Source organism: Leuresthes tenuis, unplaced genomic scaffold (assembly GCF_036924035.1).
Source record: "Leuresthes tenuis unplaced genomic scaffold, fLeuTen1.0.hap1 SCAF_20, whole genome shotgun sequence".
Lineage (NCBI taxonomy): Eukaryota > Metazoa > Chordata > Actinopteri > Atheriniformes > Atherinopsidae > Leuresthes > Leuresthes tenuis.
The window spans coordinates 3,838,202-3,864,479 of NW_027325374.1; the positions used below are offsets into that span (position 1 = coordinate 3,838,202).

A 26,278-nucleotide genomic window follows, 5' to 3' on the forward strand; every position below is an offset into this window, starting at 1 on the left:
CACTTAATGATAAGCATCTTTTGTAGCTGCTTTCCATTAGTTTGTATTTATATTCATCATTACTTCTCGAGTCACTTTTTGGAGGCATTCCAAAAACATATAGTTCATTTATGCAATGCAGAATATATACTTGGTTAATCACCCAGTTAGTTTGGAAAATGGCAGATTAAATGTGACAACATGTTTATTTCCATTTGTCTTGATTTTAAAGACATATTCAGTCTAAAATAAGCCTTTTTGCATACATTTTTTATGCTACTGTCACAGGTAGGAGGTGGCGATGATGGAGGACCCAGGTGCAGACAGACTGAAAACCAGAGGTAGACGAAATTTAAACTGATTTATTAAATCTAAACAGACAAGACGACCGAACTGGAACACAAAACAAAACCCAGGAACTGACAAAACCGACGAGGAACAAGAACAAACGGGGGACACAAAACCAAGAAGTAGCAGCAGCAACTTGAACAACCTGAAGAGAACAGAGGATCTGACCAAGAGTGATGGAAAGCAGGAGTTTAAATGCAGAGGAGGGAGGCTGGTGAGTGAAGACAGGTGAAGGGGGTGGAGCTGATGAGAGAGACTGAGGAAGTGACAGAAAAAACACAAAAAGACACACATCATGACAACTACAGCTTCATAAACCCCATTGAATAAGTGTATTTTCCTGGTCTGTGAGGCCTTATGTTCCTCTCTCTGCTGCCTCATCAAGTAAAAAACACTCACAGTGTAGCTTTTAAAGGGCCATGCCGACTCTGGCCCCTCTCCAAAGAAAAGCAGCACTGACACCAGATACATGGAACAGCTCACATACACCTGGGCCAACACATAAACACACTCCAACTATCCAAACATATTATTGCACGTCAGACTCGGCTCTGTTTCGTGCTGAATCTCTTCCCACGATGGAAAGAAGCAGCCGCTGTTAATCAGCCCTCCTCTCTCCCTCTCCTTTCCCAGGACATTTGCCAAGGTTGCTGAGATGTGATGGGAGGGGAAGAGAAGCCCGAACAAACACTGAGGAACCGAGAGGGGGGTGAGCAGCATGCACAATGCATGAGACACCAGAGACGAGCGCTTCTGCTGCAGCTCTCAGGAGGATTTCTCACTTCATCTTGCTGCAGCACAGCCTCACACATTCAGGTTGTGGGATTATAAATTTCCCGTCTGCTGGCCGGCTCGAGGAGTCAGCTGATGAAAGGGATGAAAGAGACGAGGAGGTAGGAGATTTGTGTCCAGGAAGGTTTTGAAATAGCAGGAAGGGGCCGGGCTTCTCTCACAATGATCCTCGCCAACGGGGAGTTACTCAATGTTGACTTTGACCAGTGGACTTTGCGCTCCGGCTGCTCTCAGGAGGGCGAAAACCACATGCTGACTTCGTTCTGAGCCGGTCCTCAGCATGCAGAGCGTACCGGAGGAATGGACCGAGTGTCGGGATGGGGGGAAGTTAAGGAGCAGCAGAAGGGATTCAGAGGTGGAGAAGGAGTCCCTGATGATGGAGCTGACCAGGCTGGTGCAGAAGATGGTGAAGGAGAGCAGCTGGTGGGAGAGGAGGGGGCTGGACTGCAGCATCCTGGCAGCCGCGTTCCTCTGCCTGCCGCCTGGTAAGAGTTAGCTTCCTACAGGGCATGATGAGCTAACAGCAGCACCACACAAGCCACCGATTAGGATGAAAAAGACATGATTATACTAACTGCAACCCTTCCAGTGAGTTTTGTCTCTTTTTTGTTGTAGTTTTGGGTTTAATTTGTTTCTTCAAGACCCAAGAAGCAGTCCAGTTGCCCTTATTCAAGCTCTTATGACCAAGATGACCTTCATTGACTCTGCAATCATGTCATGTTTGCTTTACAACAAATCTTAAAATGATTATTTTCATCATACATTAACCTGCGTCTTTATGTAGTCCATAAAAGTCAGTAAAAAAATGTTGATCCTGGCAGTTTCAGTACAGGTTCAGATACAACCCAAAGCCTTCAGCCACTCCCACATTTCTTTATATAGAGTCAAGAAAACAGGTGCAGCAATTTATTGAAACGTGTAAACATGAATATAAATATTAATTAGCTTTAAAGTGAATCTCTGGTCTGAGCTCCTTTATTCTCCAACAGCCTGAACCCTCTGAGACCAGCTTTCTGTCATTTCTTTAAGGAGTCTTCAGGAATAGTTCTCCAGGCTTCTTGAAGGACATCCCAAAGCTCTTCTTTGGATGTGGGCTGCCTTTTGTTCCGTTCTCTGTCAGATGATCCCACACTGCTTCAATAGTTGAGGTCCGGGCTCTGGGGAGGATTCATCCCTCCATAAGACATGTTGCCACTGATTTTCAGTCCACTTCTTGTGTCATTTGGCATAGCTCAGCCTTTTCTCCCTGTTTCCCTTCCTTAAGAACGGCTTCTTGACAGCCACCCTTCCATGGAGCCCATTTCTGATGAGGCTTGGGCCAACAGTAGATGGATCAGCTGAAGGTCCAGATGCATCTCTCAGGTCCTGTCAGGTCACAGCTGGATTTTTTCCTCTTTCTTAAGGACATCACTTTCAGATCCTGTTCATCTGCTGTAGATAGTTTTTAGGCCTGACACTTCTTCTTTTGTCCTCCACTTGTCCAGTTTCCTCAAATGTTTTAAGGACACACTGCACACCATGCTGAGATATGCCAAGTTTTCAGCTAATAGCTCTTTGGGAATCACCTTGTTGCTGCAGAAATCCTATTTTCTGTCTGTCAAACTGTGTTTTCTTTGCTGTTTTTCATAGATGCAGCTAAAGAAATGGGAACAAATGATGTGTCTTTGTGACAAAGTGCCTAAAGATCCAGTTTAAAATGGCTTCTTTGCTTCTTTTCGCTGACTTTCAACTATTAATTCAATCATTTTCATCGTCTCATACTCTGAAATATGTTGCTTCAAATTTGATAAAACAAGCTTCATCTTGTCCTTTATTTTTTATTCAAACAGTTTAAATATCACCACTTTCTTTGACCTTTAATGCTGGCAAGCCGTCAGCTGCTCATCAAACCAGACAGAAAAAACACTTCTTAGTCATCCAACGCTAAGAGCATGAATAAGGTCAGCTGGACCACTTCTTCTTGGTTCTTGAAGCCGGTTAACCTTTCATCTAAAAGCCTTTAACAGCTCTAAACTAGTTGGAGTACCAGCTTATACAGTAAGGGGCCATTCCCATTTGGCGTTCTGAACCACCTGACCAATATGTGGTTCCTTTAAGTAATTCTCACCTGTCTGTATGAGCATTATTTCCATCGTCTTATTGTTTTGCTTGGCCTCTGAACTGGATGTAAATGCAGAATGAGGCTGAGGAGGTATCTGGCATTGTGAAGCACAGAGCTTGTGACTTATCTCCTTGAAATAGGCTGCTTTGAAATATGAGGAGCATCATATTAGCACATTTTTTATGGGGTTAGAGAGAGAATGTGTCATCTAAACCCTGCATGCAGCCAGAGAAGTTATCATAGTGAAGAAGTCCAGCGTTGAATTGGAGCACAGCCACCGAAGAGACACTTTATCTGACTTTATGCAGTTTATATCACGTCCCATGATTTAATACTGTCCTGAAACTGTCCCTAAATGCTTATTCTGACCATCAAGAGCTCCTATCTGCCACAGATTTGTGTCAGTTAAAACAGGACCTCCTGTGCCGGATAAAGTTTCATTCTCTCAGCTGATCTTCCTTCTCAACAAGGCGACTCAGAATAGAGATGCAGTCGCTACACGAGGGAAGCCACGTGAGGCTGAACTGTAAAGTTAATGCAAAAAGACTTAAGCGTAAAACAGGTAAACGGCCCCTTTTGAATCAGTCTGCTCGGTCATTAGCTCAAAGCTAACCCTTCGATGAAGTATCGTATCGTACAGTTCAGGCCGAATGGACTTAAGAATTCGCCTTTGTGGAGAGAGCAAATTCTGCGGTGTGTCTAATTTGCAAAGACAAAATTACATCGATGAAACGGTCGAATGTAAAGCGGCACTTCGACACGCGCCATGCTACCTTTGCATCAAAATACCCAGCAGGAGACAGCAGAAAGAATATAATATATTATATGGCTCTCCTTGAAATAAATTTCCAAATTTTTTGCTTTCATGGCTCTCTTAGTCAAAAAGGTTCCCGACCCCTGATCTAAAGTATCAACACGGTCAGAAAAACCGCGCGCTCCTGTCACTCTCCCGTGATCCACAGCCTAATCACGATGCCTTGAACCTTCTTAAAGACACAGGTGCTTACTGCCATCTGCTTCACTGAAATTATGAGAGTTTATGTACAAATAATAAGTAAATAATAATAATAATGACTTCAATTAACTTATCTTTAAATTCAATTAAATCATTAAACTGCCATGAAATCCAAATACATTCTCCATAATGAACTAAAATGTACTATGATTTATATCAACCTACAGTAACAGTTAGTGAATTTGTACTCGCAGCCTTCCTCCTGCTGGGCTCCTCTCAGCTGCTCTGGTTTTCGTCGGGCTTGCTGCTGATGGGCGTGGCTCACGCCATCCTCACTGTCAAAGGGACACATCTGGCCAGCCACGGGGCGCTGAGCGAGTCGCAGGCCTGGGGGAAGTTCTGGGCCGTCTTCTTCATCGAGGTGAGATGTGCCGACGTAAACTGACGGCTGTCATTCAAAACGTAGAGGCAACGCTTCCTCTGGGGCTGTTTTTATTCTCACATAGCAACAGTGCAACCGATGAGGGGCAGGATTTAAACTCACATATGAAGGAAATCTCTTCATGAAATGCATATCCAGCATCCAGCAGCTTCAGCAGCAGTGAGTGTAAAACTAAGTGAACCCCTGATCCAGCAGCTTCAGCAGCAGTGAGTGTAAAACTAAGTGAACCCCTGATCCAGCAGCTTCAGCAGCAGTGAGTAAAACTAAGTGAACCCCTGATCCAGCAGCTTCAGCAGCAGTGAGTGTAAAACCAAGTGAACCCCTGATCCAGCAGCTTCAGCAGCAGTGAGTGTAAAACCAAGTGAACCCCTGATCCAGCAGCTTCAGCAGCAGTGAGTGTAAAACTAAGTGAACCCCTGATCCAGCAGCTTCAGCAGCAGTGAGTGTAAAACTAAGTGAACCCCTGATCCAGCAGCTTCAGCAGCAGTGAGTGTAAAACTAAGTGAACCCCTGATCCAGCAGCTTCAGCAGCAGTGAGTGTAAAACTAAGTGAACCCCTGATCCAGCAGCTTCAGCAGCAGTGAGTGTAAAACTAAGTGAACCCCTGATCCAGCAGCTTCAGCAGCAGTGAGTAAAACTAAGTGAACCCCTGATCCAGCAGCTTCAGCAGCATTGAGCTGCAGTGATGGTTTCCTGTGGGACGTTATCAGTCTCTCTCATGGTTCTGGAGGAATCTCGGCCCTCTTCTCTCCAGCTTCTTCAGCTCATTGAGGTTTGCAGCTTTGGTTTCTGCACAGCTCTCTTAAGGTCCCATGTTATGTGTGGCCAGGTAATGGCACACCTGGAGTGTTTCGGTGCCCTCTCCTTCCTCTTTGTCGTCCTCCACAGGCCAGTAAGGAATTGGTAATCAGGTCGAGGATAAAGAGGAAGAGGAGGAAGGCCACAGTCTCTCACTCTGGGGGCAGCAGCCATATTGATGGTTTACTTTCTTTTGATTTAATTGTTAACCCTTGTTTTTTTTTCTTATTATTCATCTGTCTTAGATGGCAGAGTTTTTTTCTTATGTTAGTTTGAGTTGGAGACTGCCGTTAGTCCTGTTTTGTCCTTTTTGTTTCAGGTTATATTTGTCTTTTTTCAGTAAGTGGGGAAAACGCAGGGTGTGTTTCCCCTTTTGTTCCTTTTGGCTGGGGTCTACATCTCTTTTTGGTTCATAACTTTATGGGTTAACCATTCATTTTTTACCTTTTCCTTTTCAGTGGCAACTTTAAATCTAACAATCTAATCAACAATAAATCTAGTCTTTTTGCAAACATTGTGTGGCATCCCAAATATGTTACGGTCTCATAAAATTAAAATAATGCATAGGCTCAGTGAGATTTCGAGCACATCACAGCACTGAGACTGCACTTGTAAAAGTTTTAAATGACATTCATCTGAGCAGTGATGCATCAAAGATTTCCGTTCTGGTATTACTGGACCTCAGTGCTGCATTCGACGGACTAGAAAAGTTTGTGGGACTTTCTGGCACTGTGCTAAATTAGTTTAAATCTTATTTACAAGACAGGGATTTCTTTGAGTCACTTGGCAAGATTACATGTGGAGTTCCTCAAGGGTCCATTCTTGGGCCTCTTCTGTTCAACATCTATATGCTCCCTCTTGCTCAGATTATGGAATATCATAACATCTCGTACCATACGTATGCAGATGACACACAACTTTACATAACAGAATAACTTTACTTTACAAAGAACAAAGATCAATAGTCAGAGCTCACCTTGACGCCATTACACTAAAACCTACAAATCAAGCCAGAAATCTTGGTGTAGTTCTGGACTCAGACTTAAATTTCAATGGTCACATTAAGACAATTACTAAATCAGCCTACTGCCATCTTAAAAACAGCAAGAATAAAAGCATTTCCGTCTAAACAAGACACAGAAAAACTTGTTCATGCTTTCATTTTCAGCAGGCTGGACTATTGTAACAGTGTTTTCACGGGCCTGAGTAAAAAAAATCAATCAGACGACTGCAGCTTGTCCAGAACGCTGCTGCCAGAGTCCTCACCAACACCAAAAGAGTGGAGCACATTACACCAGTGCTTAAGTCACTGCACTGGCTTCCTGTGTGTCAAAGGACAGGCTTTAAAATCTTATTACTTGTCTATAAAGTAGTAAAAAGAAGGTCTCGGGCCTAAATACATCTCTAAATACGTTATGAAGCACCCAGAACCCTCAGATCATCTGGAACAGGTTTACTCGGTGTGCCCAAAACCAAACAAGGCGAAGCAGCCTTTAGTTTCTACGCTTCCTGCCTGTGGAACAAACTTCCAGAATATCTGAGGTCGGCTGAAGCTGTCAACTCATTTAAATCGGGGCTTAAAACATTACTATTTACTGCAGCTTACCAGTGAACTAGATACTGTAGGAAAATCTGTAGCTATTGTTTTTCTATTTGTCTGCTTTTGCTTTATGTTTGCTTTTTAAATGCATTTTCTGCCCCGTTTTTCTTTTTCTTTTTAATGATCTATTGTTCCTTTAATGTATTTCTCTTGTAAAGCACATTGAATTGCCTTGTGTATGCATGGTGCTGTATAAATAAAACCGCCTTGCCTTTATCAGCCCAAGCAGCTGGAATCTGTCCACTGAACTTTTGAACCGGTGGATGTTTACTGAACTCTGCTCTTTACAGAAGTAAAATGTCATCACACATTCTCTGAGCTTTGCCCTCGGCTGCTCATCAAAGCAGAAAGAAAGAAACGCCGGTGGCTTTTCGGCACCGACTGTTTAAATGTGTTGGATCGGTGCTAATCTGTTGATCCTTTCAGATCTGCGGCTCCTTCTCAGCACGGGCCGGCGTCAACGGCCACATTAAGATGCATCACGCTCACACTAACGTCATTGGCCTGGGAGACTCCAGCGTGTGGAAGGTCCCCTTCCTGCCTCGCACCGTCTACCTGTTCATCGCGCCCCTGGCTGTGCCCGTCATCACTCCCCTCGTTGGCCTGGGTGAGACGGGCCGATGCTTTATGTGTTTACTCAGATTCTTCTACATTAAACGTGACAATCAGCATAAAGTTGAGACACTTCTCTGGCCCTCCAATCGTCCTCACGCTTCTGTTACCTCGTCTTTGCCACCATGGTGAGAGCTGGCTCTCACGCATGTGATGGTTTCTGATTTTCTTGTTTTGCAGCTCACCTCAGAGGACAGTCTTTGGCCCTCGTGGTTAGGACGGTTCTGATGGTAACGCTGGGCCTGTATTCGCAGTACTGGCTGCTCATCAATGTCTCCGGGTTCAGGTCGCCTTTCAGCGCCTTGTTCTGTATGCTGGTGTGCAGAGGCATGTTCTCTGTGCCGTACATCCACGTCAACATTTTCCAGGTAAAAGCTCCTGAATGTGTCACTTTTTTTCTGTCAAATTAAACCAAAATACATCAGTTCTACAGATATATGTTAATGTAACCCATCGGATCGGGTAGCCGCTGCCTTGATTCAGAACTTCTATCACAACTGGCAGAAGAAACTAATCCAAACTGTGAGAAAATAGAATAATTCTTTATTTATTTAGACTAATTTAGAATAGAAATAAACTTCAAATATATGTTGGAGGAGATGGATTAAAAATATGAAGAATCCCTCTTATTTCCTTGGCTTTTGTTTGGATTCTGGCTATACTTGTTCCAGAAAGGTCATGTGTGGGAAAAGAAATATTTCACACATGTTTGCGCCTCTCACAGATTTGTTAATTTCATACCATCACGATCAGGAGTGTGCGTCCTGTGAGGAACTCCAGCTGAAGGCAGCATTGTGTTTGAGAACTAAAGGGATAAAGGCAACAATTCAATAATATACAGTAATTAACTGTACACATGCATCACTACGAGTTACGCTGTGCACATCTCCAGCTTGGTCCATTACTTTTGATCAGAAAGTATTGTTTGCTAGCATCTGAGCTAACTTGCAGCTACATGCTAAACTATTTCCCTCTGGGATCAATAGAGTAACTATATCTGTATCTATATATAGAGCTGGAGTGTTTTTGGTATAACTGGAGGAAAAGCTTCATTATGTTTGTTTTGAGTAGCTGCTGACCTCACAGGATGGGCTGGGTGTGGGCGGGGTTAAGCATGTGCTAAGTCTCCACCCCTAAAAGCAGACTGTCAATTAGACAGCTGTGAAAAGAGAGCTCAAACAAGAACCCCTGTGCTTAAACCAACAGGTATTCTTACCAAAGCCTGCCTCATCCATCTTAGTAAGACCTCAGACAATTATATTAAATGTTGAAAAAAGGCACAATAAGTCACCTTTAAGTCTCAGACAAAATTACTTTGCTTCGTTTACTGGCATCAACTTCAATATTTGCATATATATTCTTCAAAGTGTCTCAGTTTCAACATTTGAGATGATATCTTCCTGCTATATTCAATCAAATACGAGGTTTAAATGACTTGTAAATTGTAAATCTACTTTTTACTGTGGTCCAAACATTCATCAGATTTACTCATCGACATAAAAACAGTACCAACAGTGAGGTGATCATTACGTAAACTTGTTAAAACATATCAAATGTGTGTATAATTGCAGCACATTGGTTTGTCGATGTTCTCTCCAACCCGCCGACCCAAGAGGATTTACCAGATGACGCACGGAGTGCTGAACTTGCCGCGCAACGCTCTGCTGGACTGGATGTTCGGACACTCGCTTATCAACTGCCACGTGGAGCACCACCTCTTCCCTTTTCTGTCAGACAACATGTGTTTAAAGGTAAGTTCAGCACCCTAAATAGTCACCTTTTGATTAGAATAGAAGTAAATGGGAACACCATTCAGCGCACAGAAAGCGTAACTGTAAACTAAAAGCCAAGCTCAATGAGTTTACTCGTCTCAGAATGACAAAAGGATGCAGACTCCTGATTTTAGCAGAGTTATGTTGGTCTTAGTCTTCATAAAACCGCATTTAACTGTCTCTTGTGTCTTGTTTTGCACTCTTAAGGTGAAGCCAGTCGTGTCCAAATACCTGACCGAGAAGCAGCTTCCTTACCAGGAGGACAGCTACCTGTCCCGCCTGCGCCTGTTCTTCCGTAAATACCAGGAGCTGATGGTGTTTGCTCCGCCCATCACGGAGCTGGTGGGAGTGCAGTGATGGCGGGAGGACGATGATTGAATATGTTTGGACGTTTGACTCTGAAGCGCAATCATTTCTGCAGATAAGCTGCAGGTCAAACAACCTCAAACTAGCAACACAGACACCGAATCAACATATAGTTTAATCAGAATTTAAAACTAACATAAATAAGCAAAAAAGACTTGACTGTTCAGATTTAGGAGGCTGAGTTCCTCTCAAAATGTGTCGTTTGGTCATGCATGAAACAACCTATAATAACCCTCAAAGAAAATGCAATACGACTCCTAGTGGTCATGAGAAGCAACTACATGTTTAACATAAAACATCGTGACAATTAGGTGAAGCTTACGAATATATTTTACTCCTAATATGATGTTTTTGAACCCCAGTCAAGTAGATTTGATTTCTAACTCTAACCGCGTCACGCCTAAACCTAACCAACGAGGCGACAGTGGCATTAGGGTAGATTTTAGCCCCAACAATGATCGATTTCAAACTCGAACCAAGTGACGTTGATGTCTAAATCCAACTGGAAAGTGTTTCACTGGAGTGTTGGTGTGCTGTTGGCTTAACGTGACGAAGAAGTCGTCATGTTTAGGTGTTGAAATTGCGCCATCCACCTCCTCCGTTTCCCCCCAAAGGCTCATTTATGCTCACTTTACATACGTAAATAAGTACATCCCATACGTGCTTTACGTTGTTATGGTTCTTAGGCAAAACATCCACCAGAGGGCAGTGCAGAGGTCCAAGTTCCTACTTCACGTCCAATCTCCTCCCAACTGATCTTTAAAAGTTCTCTGTCCTTATGCCCAGGTGAGGTGAGGTCATAGATGCGTTTGTAGTTACTTGCTTGTTCCGTTCGCTGGTCGCACGTGAGCTATACTGCGCAACACTGTCCCCCTTTGTTTGGTGCGTTTAGATACACATCTGCAAGGTGTTTGAAATCTGCACCATTGCCATAATGTTTATTCTCAATAAGTGTTTACTGAAATAACCCAAGACTTTGGGAACACTTGAATGGGTAAGTGTGTAAAAATAACCCAAGACATCTAAAAAGTACCTCCCCAGGAAAAGATCTATCATTGAAATACTGTTGAATGTAGAAATGTTCCATGTTTCTTCCTAAACCATGAATTAAGTCAAAGATGTGACTATATTTTCTTGACTAATCTACAGCTGCAGAATTGACTGACTTATTTATAGTAATTTTACAAACTTCTATTGTTATGGTAGTAACTTTCGATCTATAAACAATTCTTTTTAGCAGACTAAAGCCAAATGAGAACTTACAGACCTTAACAAACATGCTGTTAAGTAGGTCAGAGGATGGACAGAAGGATCCCCCCCGCATGCGTCTGCGTATTTAACGCTGAGCATAAATGAGCCCTTAAGACGACTCTGTGGCTTGTTGAATGACGTTTGTTCCAGAGTGAAAACTCTTATAATAGAGGTATAATCTGTAGGGGTTAAAGTTTAGAGGTTGCCCTTAAGGGCTGTATTTTAAGGTATAAAAATATTACTTATTTTGTTGTTTAGATTGCAAGATTTGGGTATATCTTGTGCAGCAAAATCAACAAAGTAAGCCTATTTTGATGTTTCTGGCAGTTCTGGATTCATCAACTTGCTCCTGGGTTTATCTTTAAAACTAACCCTTGACTCACTCTCACACATGCAGAAAATGTCACAGAGTTTTAGGTCACAGACTAAAAAATTTGGCAAAGAATCGAGCTCTTGTCGGGTCACTATTTGTAAAACCACAACTGAGATTATTTCCCATCATGCATCTGGAATGAAATGGGCCGATAAGCAGCTTTGAGCCACCGCTGCATTTTTAAGTGCAGATGAAATGTCGCAGAGACATTCGTGCTGCTGTAATAATGCAGTTCGCTGCTTCTCTTTTTGTACAGTTGAACCGTAAGTTTGGTCACTCTCGACCACAGGATAACAAACAGGAAGTTGTCACGGCGCACGTATTGGTTGAGAACATGTCACAACTGGCAGAAAACAAGACTTAAGATATAATTAAACATGTATGATTGTGTCATAACTCCCAAGATCTGAGAACTAAGACTGCCTTAAAACAGCCTGGATTGAGTTTTATGACCACCTTACACCAAACCTCCGAGATCACGGGAACTCTTCCCGATTTCATTTACTCAGGAAAACCGTCCACAGCTTTCAAATCACTTGAAAAATTGCCTCGTGTATGGCAAGCTTCAGCTGCAACGTGAAGAGATTCGTGGCCTCATTGTTATCCACCACCATCCTCTTCTACCTGTTAACATGGACTTCTGTCCTCACTCTACCTCAGCTGAACACGTCCAATATGACAAAGCTGCTATCAGAGGTCATTTTCATGTGTTTCTGGAAGACCAGGATGCTGCATGGGACAAGCAGGTGGAGTCAGAGGCTTGGTCTGATGCAGTAAAGCCAGTGAGGAAAGTCTTTATGTGCAGCTTATTCTCTTTTTACCTTTTTACACGGTGTTGCTCATTTTGTGCTGGCAGAAGTGTGTTTACCCTCAGTTTCAACCTGTTTCAACACTGGATAGTGTAGTGGTATGAGTGCCACCTTTTATGTTTATGTATTTAGCAGACTCTTTTATCCAAAGCGACTTACAAATGAAGATATAACAGCTTTATAAAAAGCTAACAATAAGCTACATAGAAGGAACCCAGGAGTCCGACTCTGTCAGAGGTGACAGAGTAGAGATAGGGTGCAGGCATAGAAGGAAGTGCAGAAAGATAAAGTGCAGAGATAGAGGGGGTAGGGAAGTACAAGGTAAGTGCTGGGATAGGAGATGCTCTCTGAAGAGCTGGGTTTTCAGGAGCTTCTTGAAGATAGACAGGGACGCCCCTGTTCTGGTAGCGCTCGGTAGGTCATTCCACCATCGTGGGACGACACATGAACAGAGTTTGGATTGTCTTAGGCGTGGTGTAGGAGCTGCTAGACGACAATCCTGGGACCAACGGAGGGACCCAGTTGGGACAGAAGCCTTTGCAAGAGCATTCAAGGAGATGGAGCCGCTCCATTAAGCTCTTTGTAGCTAACATCAGGGACTTGAACCTGATGCGGGCGGCTAAGGGCAGCCAGAGGAGCTCAATGAACAGAGGGGGGACGTGTTCTTTTAGGCTGATCCAAGACCAGACGCACCGCCGCGTTCTGGACCATCTGCAGAGGTTTCACAGGCTGGAGACCAGTTAGGAAACCAGTTAGGAAACCAGTCAGGAGAGCGTTGCAGTAGTCAAGGTGGGAGATGACCATGGCCTGCACCAGGAGCTGGGGGGCATGTTGGGTTAGGTATGGTCTGATCTTTCTTATGTTTAGTAATGCAAAGCGGCACGAACGAGCAACCGAGGCAACGTGTTCTTTGAAGGTTAGTTGGTCATCAATCATGACACCCAAGTTTCTAGCAACCTTTGATGGAGCAAGAGATTCAGTTTGGATGCAGATGCTGTGGTGTTTGGTTGGCTTGGCTGGGTTGGTCATGTGTGAGAACTGGGTTAAAAACTCCTGCATGAAAGGTACTAAACTGTCTCCAGTAGGGGTCCTTAGGCAAGATCCCCTATCTGCCTATCTGTAAGTCGCTTTGGATAAAAGCGTCTACTAAATGCATAAACATAATAATAATAACACCAGGTGGACCCAAGTGTAGAATCGAATACAAAGAGCAAGAAGTTAAAGCACAAAAGTAGAATTTTAGCTCATCGTACACACAAAATAACAAATGATCTGTCTCAGTGGCTCAATAAGTTCCCATCGTCTCAGCTTCATCTTAACCTAAATCATCTGCCAGTTTGGCCGTAAACCACTCCAAACTTTTGATGAAGAGGCACCAGACTTTTGTAGGTTTTCAAGCACAAACAGAAAATCCACACCTTCGTTCAGAGGCTACGATGCATCCAAAAACTGTGCAGCGAGAACCCTGAAGAGAGTGCGTAAATATGAACAAATTACTCCCATTCTTCACTCACAGCCCACAAAACATCCAGCGCTGCAGCACATACGTTTGTCTACTTGTTGAATATTAACATTAATTAATATAAACAATATAAACAAGCACTCGACATGATGGGAAACGCCGTGAGCTTGTCTATATTTGTAGCCGTAACCAACATTCGGACCTAACTGCGTACTTTTACAGCCTCACACTAAACATCTGCCGGTGAGAGTAAAGTAGGAAAGTATGATTGTCTAAAGCATCGTGCAGCACGATATCGGACCCTGTGGAAACCATAGGTGCACACCTGTGGAGATCTCAGGCAGGCAGACCAGGTGAGAATGACCCAATCGACATTGTTCAGGGGCTTCAGTGACACATGTGACTGTAAACCATCTAGTTTAGAACTGAAGAAGCCTTTCGGATTAGATGTGAAACGTCTTCAGAATCCCAGAAGAAGTCCAGTTGCACCTATTCAAGATCTTATGATAACTATGATCTGGGTGACTGAGAAGCTTCATCAGCCAAAAAACCTAATATGCAGGTTTTTTATGGTGGGAGGAAGCTTATTTAACAAAGATGCACAGGAAGAACTGGGACCTTCTTGCTGTGAGATCCGGTTTCTCAGTTTTTCTCCCATCATCTCATCGCAGCTCAACTGTTTCATGACTTTTGTGATTTCTCTATTCTGTTTTCTTATTTGTGTTTGTGTCCCGAATCCTTGATTGAAATTAAATGAAGAACAATTCCAAAACCTTAAAGTCTGGCTATTATCCAAACCTGATTTTTCTCAGAAGATTTCTACGACACCAGAAGAAAACATGTTATTTTTAAGTGATGCTGCATGAGTACAACCAAAACTGGACTTTTAAAACTTGTGTAAACATGTTAGTCTGAGGAAATCCTATGAAATCAATGCTCTCACTCCCAGAAAATGCTGTTGGGGGCTGACTTCATCCTACATGTATATAATAAACCAGATTCCAATATGCTTTGTGCTCCGAACATGCTCCATAGTTCCTCCTAGTTCTGGAAATAACAGATAAAACTGCTACACAGAAGGAAAAAAAGGGATAATGTGCATTTTGAACAGTTAATAAGGTAATAATCCCAACTAGTGTCCCGGCACCGGATATTCTCCATCATTAAGTCGATCCCCTCCTGTATATGTTTGCTTGGCCAAGGCTCGTGGTCCAGTTAGATGTCCAGGTTGTGTTTGTCTGCTCCTAACCTCACTTTTAAAAGGCCCGAGGCCCGAGGCGCAGCTGCTGGTCTTGGACTAATTCCTCCTCATAGCTTACTCTACCTTCCCTTTGTCACGGTTTTGTCTCGTCATTTCCTGTTTTATTTTGAAAAGCACTAATCTCGTTTCAGGTATCTTGCCCTTCCTCCCGTGTCAAGCGTCTGAATGTCTTCCCTGATTCCAAGTGTTTTCACCTGTTCCCCTTGGTCCCTCATGTGTTTAAATAGTCTGCATTTCCCTTGTCTTGTGCCAGTATGTTGTCTCTTTTCGAGCGTCATTACCAGCCTTTTGTCTTGTCTTGTCTCCACGAGCCTGCAGCGAGCGACTCTCCTGCAGTGCGGTCTTGTGTTGTAATTTATCCTTGTACCATAGCCTTAGTTATTTACTGAACGGTAAGTTTCACAGCTTTGTTTTTCCTCCATTTTCACGGAGTGATTTTTCGTTCTTACTTGTCATAGTCGCCTCCGTTAAAGGAGAGCTTTAAGTTAAAGATAAAGTTTTATAGAGCCTCTGTTTTGAAAGAGTGCGCCTTTGTTTTATTCCGCCTCACTTTGAGAGCGTGACTTTGCTTTGTTAAGAGTTCATAGCTTTTGGTTTTCCTCCCGTTGTGGAGAGATTTTAAGTTTTTTAACTTTCTCCTCCCCCCTCGTAGATGCGGAGGAGAGCGCTTAGGCGTTTAAAGCCTTTTCGTTTGCCCTGCAGCGCCGCTGTGATCTTGTCTTGTGTTTATTATAATAAAACCCTCCTGAAACCACGACCCTGCATCTGCGTCCTGAATCCCTCTCTGGTAACTGACACCCTTTTCCTGGTGGATATATGGGCGTATTCATACGTCCCTATTAACTGAATAAGAGGAAAGGTGAAGGTCATACACAAAACTCATCCACCAGAAGACAGCAGGGAACCTCTAAGGGTTTGGTACCAGAACCATGAGGTATCTGAAGAGTTTGGAGGCAGGTGTTTTTGTGGGATGTCCTTTTGGGGCAGTGATAGGTTGAAAGTGTGAAGAACATCCATGGAAATACCTCCACTGATGGAGGTTTGTCCAGCAGAACATTGGTTTTAGTTTTGTGGCTGATCTGTGTCGGGGCAGAGCGGGTTAAGACGAGCCTATGGATCAGCTGAACCATCGTCTTTATTCCGGAAAACACACACTTTTATTGTCATGTGCTTAATTTTGGAAGCACACGTTATTTCTTCCGTAAAAAGGAGAAACACATGGGAGGAGCAATGAACACCGATTTCCCATAAGCTAGCTATTTTTCAGCTGTAAACTGAGCCAAGCTCTAAATTTCACTCCAGCCTTGATAAATTAAGCGTATATAAATAAATTGTGCTGGTCTTTAAGCTGTGGTTGTTGCTTTGTTAGAACTGGGTTTGTATTCGACGTATTTATCATGAAAAGTGTTCATTTTGACGGCAGTTTTTATTTAATTTTAGGCGTAACTAGTTTCCGTGTTTACTTCAGTTTTTATCCAGTTTTATTCAACAATCTTTCTGTTTTTGTGGAGACTAAAACTTTTGTGTTAATCTTTTTGTTATTTTTTAAGTTAATTTATCTTTTCGAAAAGAAAAGAAAGAAAATAAGAGTTTTTGTAGAACAAAAATAGACTATTCAATCAGTTTTTGAAGGGGAGACTAATTATCTTTAAAATTTCTTATGGGTTTTATTTGGATCCAATCAGTTTATTCCCATATGGAGCAACTTAACCCCCCTGAGCTGAATTAACTGACCTCTAACCTGTGACCGAGCCACAAAAATAGTTTTTAGAGGAAGCCACATTTTTCTCTTTGTCCAAGATTAATTCAGATGATTTAAACTGATAAAAACACACCTTTAAATTGGGTTTGCTTTCATTTTACTTACTGCCTCATATATCCTTTCTATTATCTTAATAAGTAGATATAAATGTCTCCTCTTACAGAGTCCTGTTCTCCTCTCTGACTAAAAGTTTCTGGTGAACAGACCAGATAACTTAATCAAAGATAAGAATAAAGCTCTGGACACTTGGTGGCAGTATCTCCTCTGAAGCTTCCCCGTTTGAGTTCATGTTTGCGGTTACTTTGGATTTTCCACTTGAACTTTGAAGCAGCAGAAATGCCAGCATGTGAAAGAGGAAACTGCAGCTGATAAAGCAGAGAGACGGAGCAGTGATTTCATCAGCGGACTGAGGACAACTCCGGAGATGCTGTTCTGGCGAAAACTTGTTGGTTTGGGCTTAAACACAAAAGATGTGGAAGAATGCAACCCTACACCTCAGTGTTCCTGGTTTCAGAGCTCCACCCTGCGGCTTCTCGTCCTCAGGGGAAGGAGGGCAGAGACTGTGATTGTGCGTGTGCGTGTGCATGCGTCTTACTGTTTGCATGTGAGCGCTAAGAAGCTGAGTGGCATTTAGAGTGAAACTTTCAGCCCTGACTGACGTCTAGGTGTGGCTTTTCAGAGTGATCCAGGAACTAGAGGCTGACAAAAGCGGCTGAGCCAGTTGTTTCCTGAGTATATGAGAGTGGGAGTGGAGCGGACTGCAGACATGGCAGACACAGCAGCGGTGGAAGCGGCTCCCATCTCCAAACTGCCGCAGCTGTGCGGCGTCTGCTCAGGTGAGCTGAGCGGAGGCGACCCGGCAGCCTGCGGTCACACCGTCTGCGTTTCCTGCCGCGGGGACAACAGCAAGGGATGTCCGAAGTGTCCGCAGAGTCCTGTTAAACCCACACAGAACGGGACAGCGGAGGCTCCTGAGATCAGAAGCAAAGAAGAACAAAGTCAAGAGCCAAAGGCGGCAGAGGAGATCAAAATCCAAGAGGATCTGAAGGAGTCCGAAGAGGACAAGAAGGAGGGAGAGCCCCAGGCAGACGGGGAGCTGAAGGAGGACCCTTTAGGTCCTGACGATGTGGTGTGTGACTCGTGCATCGAGAGTCCCCGCAGGGCCCTCAAGTCCTGCCTCACCTGCCTGGTGTCGTACTGTGAGGCCCACCTCCGGCCTCACCTGGAGAACCCAAAGTTTCAGAACCACCGGCTGCTGGAGCCGCTCAGGGACATCGAGAGGCGCACCTGCGAGAGCCACAAGTGGCCCCTGGAGCTCTTCTGCTGCGCCGACGCCTGCTGCATCTGTCAGGACTGTGTGACGGAGGACCACCGGGGCCACAACACCATGCCGGTGGTGGCGGCGCGCACTCAGATCGAGGCAAGTGTTCACATTTTAACACATCAGACCTAACCGCAAACCCATGCCCCCGCACCTCTTTAATTCCGTTAAATGAATCCGCAGACTACATTTAAACTCTAAAAGCTTTTCTGTCGTTTTGTCATCTCACATCCACCTTTTACTGAGTATTTTATCTGTTCAAGGAATAAATAAAACCATAAAACCAACAAAGTCTGCCCACAGGTGCAGAAATATTCCTTTAAAGCACACCGGTGCTGTCACATGATGAGGAGACTTATATATAGTAGTGTCTAACTGGGCATCACAGTTGTTCTCACTCTGAACACTTAATCAAATCACAACAACGTGTCCCGTGTTGCTTTCTGGAAACTTGAGCCTGTGACAGTCTGCTACTCTCATGTTCCAGTCCAGATTCCTGCAGAGGCACCTCAGAACAAGTTATTACAGAAGTTCAAACGGCTCACTTAGGAGCCGCTAAGCAAACAGACAAATGTGGGTGAAAATACCTCAGCAGCTTCCTACATGCTGCTCATTTCCTCTCCTGGTGGAACAAGAAAGGAGGTAAGGATACCGACACTAAAAGAGATGCTCAGAAAGAGGAAATAATGTTGTTTCACCGCACAGAAACCGACGTAGAAAACAATACAACCACATCTTCCTGTTCCTGGTCAGAGCTCGTGTTCCACCTCATCTCACTCGAAACTTTATTACATAACCCACAGAATTAATGTTCCTTCCAAGCATGAAACCACTGATCTGTGGAGCTCAGCCTCTGCAGAAGAAAAATATCAACTCATTACTTACTTACTTTAAACGATTAAAGTTCAGTAAAACAGCCGAGTCATCAGTTTCTCAGCCTGGTGGTTAAAAAACCAAACTGTTTAATTTCAGATAAACTGTGTCTGTGCCAAACGGTAGATTGGCTCCACCCGACTGTCAGGGTTGTATTTCAGGTAATATTTGGCTGCTTCTTGTCAGCTCCAAGCTCTGCTGCTTATTTGGCACGAAAATGAGCTTTAATGGCAACTCTGAAGCTCACCTGGTGGATGGGCTCCATGTCCGGAGGCCGAAGCCACTGTGGTTGTCCACATTTTTACTGGAAAATCAAGACGACACAACGGCTGTACATTTAGATTTATATGATTTTTCCAAGTAAATTAGATATTATCTAAAATGTTTCATTATGTTTTATATAATGTTCCTTTAAGGGTATATTTCTTGATACCCTCATCAGCATAAGATCAGATCAATATGTGAGCTACATTACACTTATTCCTTTTGTTCTGACAAAAACTGTCCAGAACTTTCTTCATTATTCTCACACAAAGATGTGCTGAAAGCTAATTAAGTCAAACTGAAGCGACAGCAGAAGGGCGTTGACCTGAATGTCACATTCACACAGTAAAAATGTATCATTGTAATGTGTTCTGGTCCAGTTTCTGTTGTAAAATACTGGGAAGAAGTGGCGATTTGTGCGTTTTTTGCTAGCGAATCATATTTAAGACGTACTCCAGAGATAAAACAATTCACATCGACATTTACAGTTATAAATGTAAACCAAAAGACTGTCAAAACCAATCTGATCATAGTTTAATAGGAGTTTACCAATGCTGCTGGTTCTGTGGACATCTGCACTGCTTTGGAGGGTAGAATGAGATAGGAGTAGTTATCTGAGTCACTAATTGTTGCCACAAACTTATTGGACCATTGATAAAAATATTGAGAAGTTACAGGATAAGTCTGTTAGAGTTTGTTCTGATCTGAATTCATTAAAACTGATCACATTTTAGCTGTGAATACATTGGTTCTGACAAATAATCTGCCTAAACATGTTAAAATAAGAATGAATTAGTGAGTTTTAACTAGAAGTGCATCAAGAACGAGGTCAATAAAGTCCTGAAATAAAACCAAACACTGCAGAAAAAGCTCAAAAGATCAGAGTCCTGGTCAAAGTCCTGTGACGTAATCCTCCACCACCCCTCTAACCTCCTTTTCTGAGTGGAGAGGCTCTTAAATGTCATTTTAGGAACACTGGAGATCAACTGTTGGAGGACTTTTGGAGAGTTTGCTGCCAGATGTGCCAGAATATGAATATTTTCTTTAATTTCTCACCTCCCAGAGCTGCTTTTAAACTAGGACGGATAGTTTGATGGGAAATTTCCTACCTTAACCAAGTGGTTTTTAATGTGTGAACCAACAACGACTCTGTGAACCCTAAAATAACGCTTTAAAACAAAAGTCTGTTGTGTGGCTGGACTTTCTTTCGTTGTATGTTGCTCCCAACCCTCTGAATGCAGCCTTCGGTGTGTTTTAAATGTGATGTTCGGGACACTGTGTTCCCTCGTGGAGATATTCTTGTTTCCTGTAGCACGGAACGACATAATCTCATGACGCTGCGCATAAATGGGCTCTTTTCTTGAGTCATGACTACACATTTTACTCATTTACTGAAAAAATATGCCATATAATTAGGGTGAGGGTAAAAGTATTATTACATAGCAGTAAATCACACGTGAAATTACGAAAATGTGTTTGAGTAGCATGTTGTAAAGCAATAACTACTCTATTTTATAAGCTCCTGGATGCTCCTTCACATTTTACTGGTAAACTTTAAGATCTATTCTTTCAGCTTGGTTTAAAGAAAAGATTTCCTTTCCTGTATCATCATGTTTCCTTTGCATATTAACCCAACATTTGCATGTTCATGTCTCTAAAAGCAGTGCTGAAGGAGGGCTTCCTCATCTTCTAAAGGCAAGAAGATCTTCCAGACGTATGGTTTAGCTGTGGGATATTTACACAGTAACCTGAAGGGTTATGCATTTCTAATCCACACAATCGTGTCGACTCAAAGGGAAATATGTGTAGCGCTTCCCTCGGGGTCTGAACTTTATGGAAGATGAATCTTTGCGAAGCAGCTTTAGCCACGAGTCGTCCGAACCTGCCTGAGGAATTTAGACTCGACTTGTTAGACTGAAAACAAGTCAGAGCTTTGAAAGCCACAAAGATGAGAATCAAGACTATGATGTGTGTGCCCTCCAGAGTAAAGAAAGCCAGGAAACGACTGAAGACGGTGTCCATGTGACATGTTTTCAGCGGGTTTCCATGAAGGAAGTGTCTGAAGCCTGTTTTTTTCCTCGGTTGTGATCACAGAGGGAACTGAAGGAGAAGCAGACTGAGATGGTGAAGACGGTGACGGCAGCGGAGAACGCCATCAACAAACTCCAGCTCAACACGGTTTCCATTGAGGTAAACACAACGCATGACTCACCTGAAAGGAGTCACACTGTTAATGTCACACAAATGGCACAATATTGAGTGGGCGGCCTCTATTATTAGCCTCTGGTCTGTAATCCCGGAGGTTTCAGAGCCACCCCGGCCAAACAGGTTTCCCTGAGGTGTCAAAGCACACCTCAGGGAAACCTGAGGCATGAGGCAACTGAGATTTCTCTTTGTGAGGTTGCAGTTATTCAGGATTCTCCTTTTTTTTTTATGTTTGGCAGCAATCTGTGATGGAGGTACGGGCGGTGATCGAGAGCCAGTTTGAGGAGCTGCAGGTGGTGGTGGAGAGGGCCAAGAGGGAGGTGACAGAGATCCTGGAGGGCGAGGAGAAGCAGGCTCTGAAGCAGGCCGAGGGCATCCGGGTTCACCTGGAGCAGAGGTGCACGGAGCTGAAGAAGACTCAGGCGCAGGTGGAGAAGATCTCCAGGAATAAGAACGACGTGGACTTCCTGCAGGTACGATCATGAGCCCTGAAGGCCATGACTTGTCTGACCTCTACAGAAGCCGAGAGAGGCCATGTTTAAACAGTTTTTACAGCATCATCTTCAGTAGGGCTGCAGCAAGGGATTATTTAGGTAATCAAGTATTCCATCGAATAATAAAAGAGAAAAAAGACAGATGTCACACACATTCACACACTGATGGACACACTGGTGGCCAACATGGGGTCCAAGGACTCCTCGACATAGTCCGGGGAAGCCAGGAGGCGATTGTTCTTCCTCCTGAGCTGCAGCCGCCTCAAGCCTCAGCTTCCTTCTGTTCTCTGCTGGCGTTCTTCTCAGCCAACAAGCCGACTGATTTCTACTGAAATGCTAACGTTCTTTTACTCCTTAACCTTTCATCTAAAAGCCTTTAACAGCTCTAAACTAGTTGGAGTACCAGCTTATACAGTAAGTTGTCAAGGGGCCTTGTGAGCTTGTGACTTATCTCCTTGAAATAGGCTGCTTTGAAATATGAGGAGCATCATATTAGCACATTTTTTATGGGGTTAGAGAGAGAATGTGTCATCTAAACCCTGCATGCAGCCAGAGAAGTTATCATAGTGGCTGATTTCTACTGAAATGCTAACGTTCTTTTACTCAGTGGACTCCACATGTGATCTTCTGCTGAGATGCTGTAGCATTTTGAGAGTTCGGCCCTGTAAAGCTCCACGATGTAGCTCTTTGGTTTTTAGCTTTGAGTTGCTCAGATGGTAAAAGTGGCCCCGTTCTGAGTAGCTTTAAGCTTCATCTTACCCATTAGTAAAGCTTCTGATTCTCCAAACTGAGAGCGCTCTGACCTCAGTCCATCGCAGCAAAGATAGCAGGTGGGAGGAGGCGTGTCTTTGGCTGCATGTGGAGGACTTTATGATGAATATTTAACAGCTGCAGCAACACTTCCTGTTTCATTTCTTTAGTCAGAATAGTATAAAATTATATAAGGAGGAGAGTGTGAAGAGATAAAAAATGAGACCACTGAGGCTTCACTTTGTTCAGACTAACTGTACAGAACCTCTTGGGCCAGAAAGTTCTCGTACCAGATGTGGAAAATGAGCTGAAAATGAATCTGTCGGTGAAGCCTTCAGCCAGAGGAAACTGCTGCATCTGACCCGTCCCGGGCTTTAAATGTCATGTGATGTGGCGACTTCTGTGAAAACTGAGCCAGACATCTGTCCAACACGCATTGCTTCTCATTGCACGTCAAGTTATTGCTGCACAGCATCTCACACTGTCAAACAAATCTAACGATATCGCATACATACATGCATTCATGCATGCAACAGTATTAAAAATGCTTTATGTATTTATCAGAAATGTACTGATTAATAACCGTATGACCTTTATGGTTCTGCTTAGACTCTGGCTGCTCTTGGTTAGGGTTTGTGGACGTTTGTCTTGTTTAAAGCAGAAGAAAACCTTAAAGAAACATAAGAATAAAGGCTCCTGTTAGCCTGTAATCAAACCCCCGATGGATGGGAACCCCAGAAGGGCTCGATGCAGTGTGAGAACTCCCCCTGCTCTCTTTCCTGAGTGCCTGTGTTTGTTGTTTAGGAGTATTCAGAGTGGAAGAAAGAAGCCACCGATAACTCTCTGCCCGGGGTCTACATCGGCCTGATGGACTGTCTGAACTCCTTCAGCCGTGTGATCGTTGACTCCACGCAGGAGCTCTGTGCGATGCTGGTGTCCTCCTACATCGAGAAAGTCAAGGAGACGTGCAAAAGCGGTGAGAAAACCTCTTAAGAAAGATGTTCCTGAAGAAAACGCAGCACAACCTGCACTTGGGTACAGCTGTTCAGACGCTGCCTTCACTGTCTGGGCGTGCTCACGCATGTAAAGAATTCTTAGATAAAATGTGCCTCGGTGTTTGACTCAGAGCGACATGTGTTCCCTGTGACTCACCTGCTTTTTCTGTGATGCAAATGAGGTCGACTAAAGGAGCAGAACGACTCCAAATACCTGTTTATCAGGAGCGTGCCTTTCTGGCAACGTGACCTTTAATCTGATCTTTTCTTTTCTTCCAGAGAAAATGGGAATAAAGACAACAGTGCAAGCGATTGTTGCAGCCAAACACAACATGTCTTTGCCTGATCCGGAGACGCGAACCGACTTCCTCAAATGTAAGTCTTTTATTTCAGCGAATGTGGGTCGAGTGCAGAGTCCTCAAAAATCCACAGCAGCAGAAAGAAATTAGGGGAAAAGTGTGAATGAAGACGGAAAACAAATCGTTTTTACTCTGTGCTTGATTGATAAAAGCACCGAGATAACATGTAAAATGATGAAAAAGAGGAATATCTACTCTTTAAAATCTGATAACAGCAAAAAAGATGCAAGTGGAGCAGCAAAAGTTTCATTAAAGTTCATTAAAGTTCCATCTTTTTGCATGGAAACAGTAAAGTTTAAGTGTATATTAATACAGTTCATCCCACTGAGCAGAAACTGGGACTCAAATCAGCCAATTAAGACAAAGGATCAACTCACAGTCACTTCCAGACTGTCGCCCTGCTCTTATACAATCCTGATTTTATAACCGCAGCCTCATCCGACCAATCTGGGACGAGGAGGGTGGTGCATTTAAAGTATCTGACAGCAGATGCAACACTGCTGTCACACACATGAATTTGTTGTCATGTTGTTGCAGGGCTGGAAAGCAAAGCCTTGAACTGCGATATATCAGACTCCGGGAGCTCCAGGAAAGTTTAAGGCTATGAAATGGGTTAGAAATACATCATTTCCAGGTTCACTAACTTCTCTGGTGTTGCTTTAAATGAAAGTGTAACACGAGCTTGAGTGGCCTCTGCATGTAATCGTGTGTTAGCATTACAGGAAGTGTTCAGAGCTGATGCAACGCAGATGTTTTTTAAACGTTTTGCTTGCATCACATTCAAAATAAGCTCTCATTTTAACTGTGCTTCTATGTTTAAAACCATTCTGTTTCTATTTTTACTGAATTTAATCAGCTTTAAATCATAATTCTCAACATTAAGAAGACACTTTCTTATGATAACTCGTTTAAAAACAGCCGTCTTTACACCTCTGAGAGTACATTAGAGGTTTTTTATGGAGCTCCCATCTGTGGTTGTGTTTGTTGTAGTTATAAAATATATTATAAGTTGCTGTAGCTGTTCCAAACCAGCCCTGGTTGGAACATAAATCATATGAGATGTGTTTTTGCCGCACAAATGAACAAAGTAATTGGACTTGGAGCGTGTGACCTTGGTAAACACACCGCTGTTTGCACTTGTCCTCTGTTCTTATCAAACATGTCTGACATGTTGAATAATCCTCTGCAGATGCAAACCAAGTGAGTTTCGATGCCGACACGGCTCACAAGTTCCTCCGGCTGACCGAGGAGAACAGGAAGGTGACCAACACCACCCCCTGGCAGCATCCTTATCCTGATCTGCCTGAGCGGTTTGAGAACTGGCGGCAGGTCCTGGCGACAGAAAGCTTCTACCTGGGCCGGCAGTACTTTGAGGTGGACATCAGCGGCGAGGGAACGCACATCGGGCTGACCTACAAGAGCATCGACCGCAAGGGCAACGAGAGCAACAGCTGCATCACGGGAAACAACTTCTCCTGGTGTCTCCAGTGGAACGGACGCACCTTCTCCGCCTGGCACAGCGACGTGGAGACGCCGCTGAGCGTGGAGAAGTTCACGCGCATCGGGGTTTACGTGGACTACACGCGAGGCCTGCTGGCGTTCTACGGGGTCAAAGAAACCATGACGCTCATCCACAAGTACGAGACAGAGTTCCTGGAGCCTCTGTATCCGGCTTTCTGGCTTCCCAAAAAGGAAAATATTGTGGCTCTGGTGCTGCCTGGAGAGCCGTTGCCTCTGAAAAGCCCCTCGCCTCCCACCTCCCCTGCAAATGACATTATTCCACAAACATAAACAAAAAGAAACAAGAGTACTGTGCTGTTACCAGACAACATCTGCAAAGTAAAGTCATGTTTAACGTGTTTACAGCAGATTACTGTTGTTGCAAAACTACAGCTAGTTAATTTTATGTGTGTTTGGGTTATATTTATGCTCTCATGTGCCTGAGGAAATACTGTTACTGCTCCATATTTTCTGTATGCAAATAAAAATGTTGGAAACAAAACAGTCTCCTTTGTTCACAGAGATGAATGTGACTGCAAACAAACTGGGCGTAGCATTTATGAGACCATCGGGAAGTCAAATTAAAACAAAGTTTAGAGCTTTTTCTGTCACCAAAATGCCACAATTGGTAGAAAACATGTTGCTATTGTCACAGTGCATATACTATGCACAGGTGCTCAAAAGTCTTGGCTAACCTGCTGTGCTGTGTTTTTATGGAAACCTTGAACAAAAAATAAGTAAAAGTGTTAGAACACAAGTTATTCCGAGCTAAATAAAACCTGGAATTAAATGCATCTAAAGATCTGGGCCTGTTTTGATCAAAATTACAAGAAT

The 26,278-nt window shown here is 43.5% G+C and overlaps 3 protein-coding genes across 5 annotated transcripts in view; 2 read left to right on the plus strand and 1 right to left on the minus strand.

Annotated features, from left to right (window-relative positions):
• Positions 1-26,278, minus strand: part of LOC140279000 (DELTA-stichotoxin-Hmg2b-like) — a 335,708-nt gene that overhangs the window by 40,115 nt on the left and 269,315 nt on the right. The gene's annotated exons all lie outside the window — the stretch shown is intronic.
• fads6 (fatty acid desaturase 6) lies at positions 1,033-10,008 on the plus strand. Its single transcript, XM_072373706.1, has 6 exons — positions 1,033-1,604; positions 4,430-4,596; positions 7,442-7,622; positions 7,808-7,995; positions 9,199-9,378; positions 9,607-10,008. Exons 1-6 carry the CDS (start codon positions 1,400-1,402, stop codon positions 9,754-9,756), a joined length of 1,071 nt encoding a protein of 356 aa, XP_072229807.1. The 5' UTR covers positions 1,033-1,399; the 3' UTR covers positions 9,757-10,008.
• trim16 (tripartite motif containing 16) lies at positions 17,269-25,914 on the plus strand. 2 transcript variants are annotated; one of them, XM_072373485.1, is made up of 6 exons: positions 17,269-18,103; positions 21,236-21,331; positions 21,586-21,819; positions 23,395-23,566; positions 23,865-23,960; positions 25,134-25,914. In XM_072373485.1, exons 1-6 carry the CDS (start codon positions 17,420-17,422, stop codon positions 25,733-25,735), a joined length of 1,884 nt encoding a protein of 627 aa, XP_072229586.1. In that variant the 5' UTR covers positions 17,269-17,419; the 3' UTR covers positions 25,736-25,914. The 2 variants fall into 2 exon arrangements, with proteins under 2 accessions (XP_072229586.1, XP_072229585.1); XM_072373484.1 differs by having other exon boundaries at positions 18,085-18,107; positions 25,134-25,910.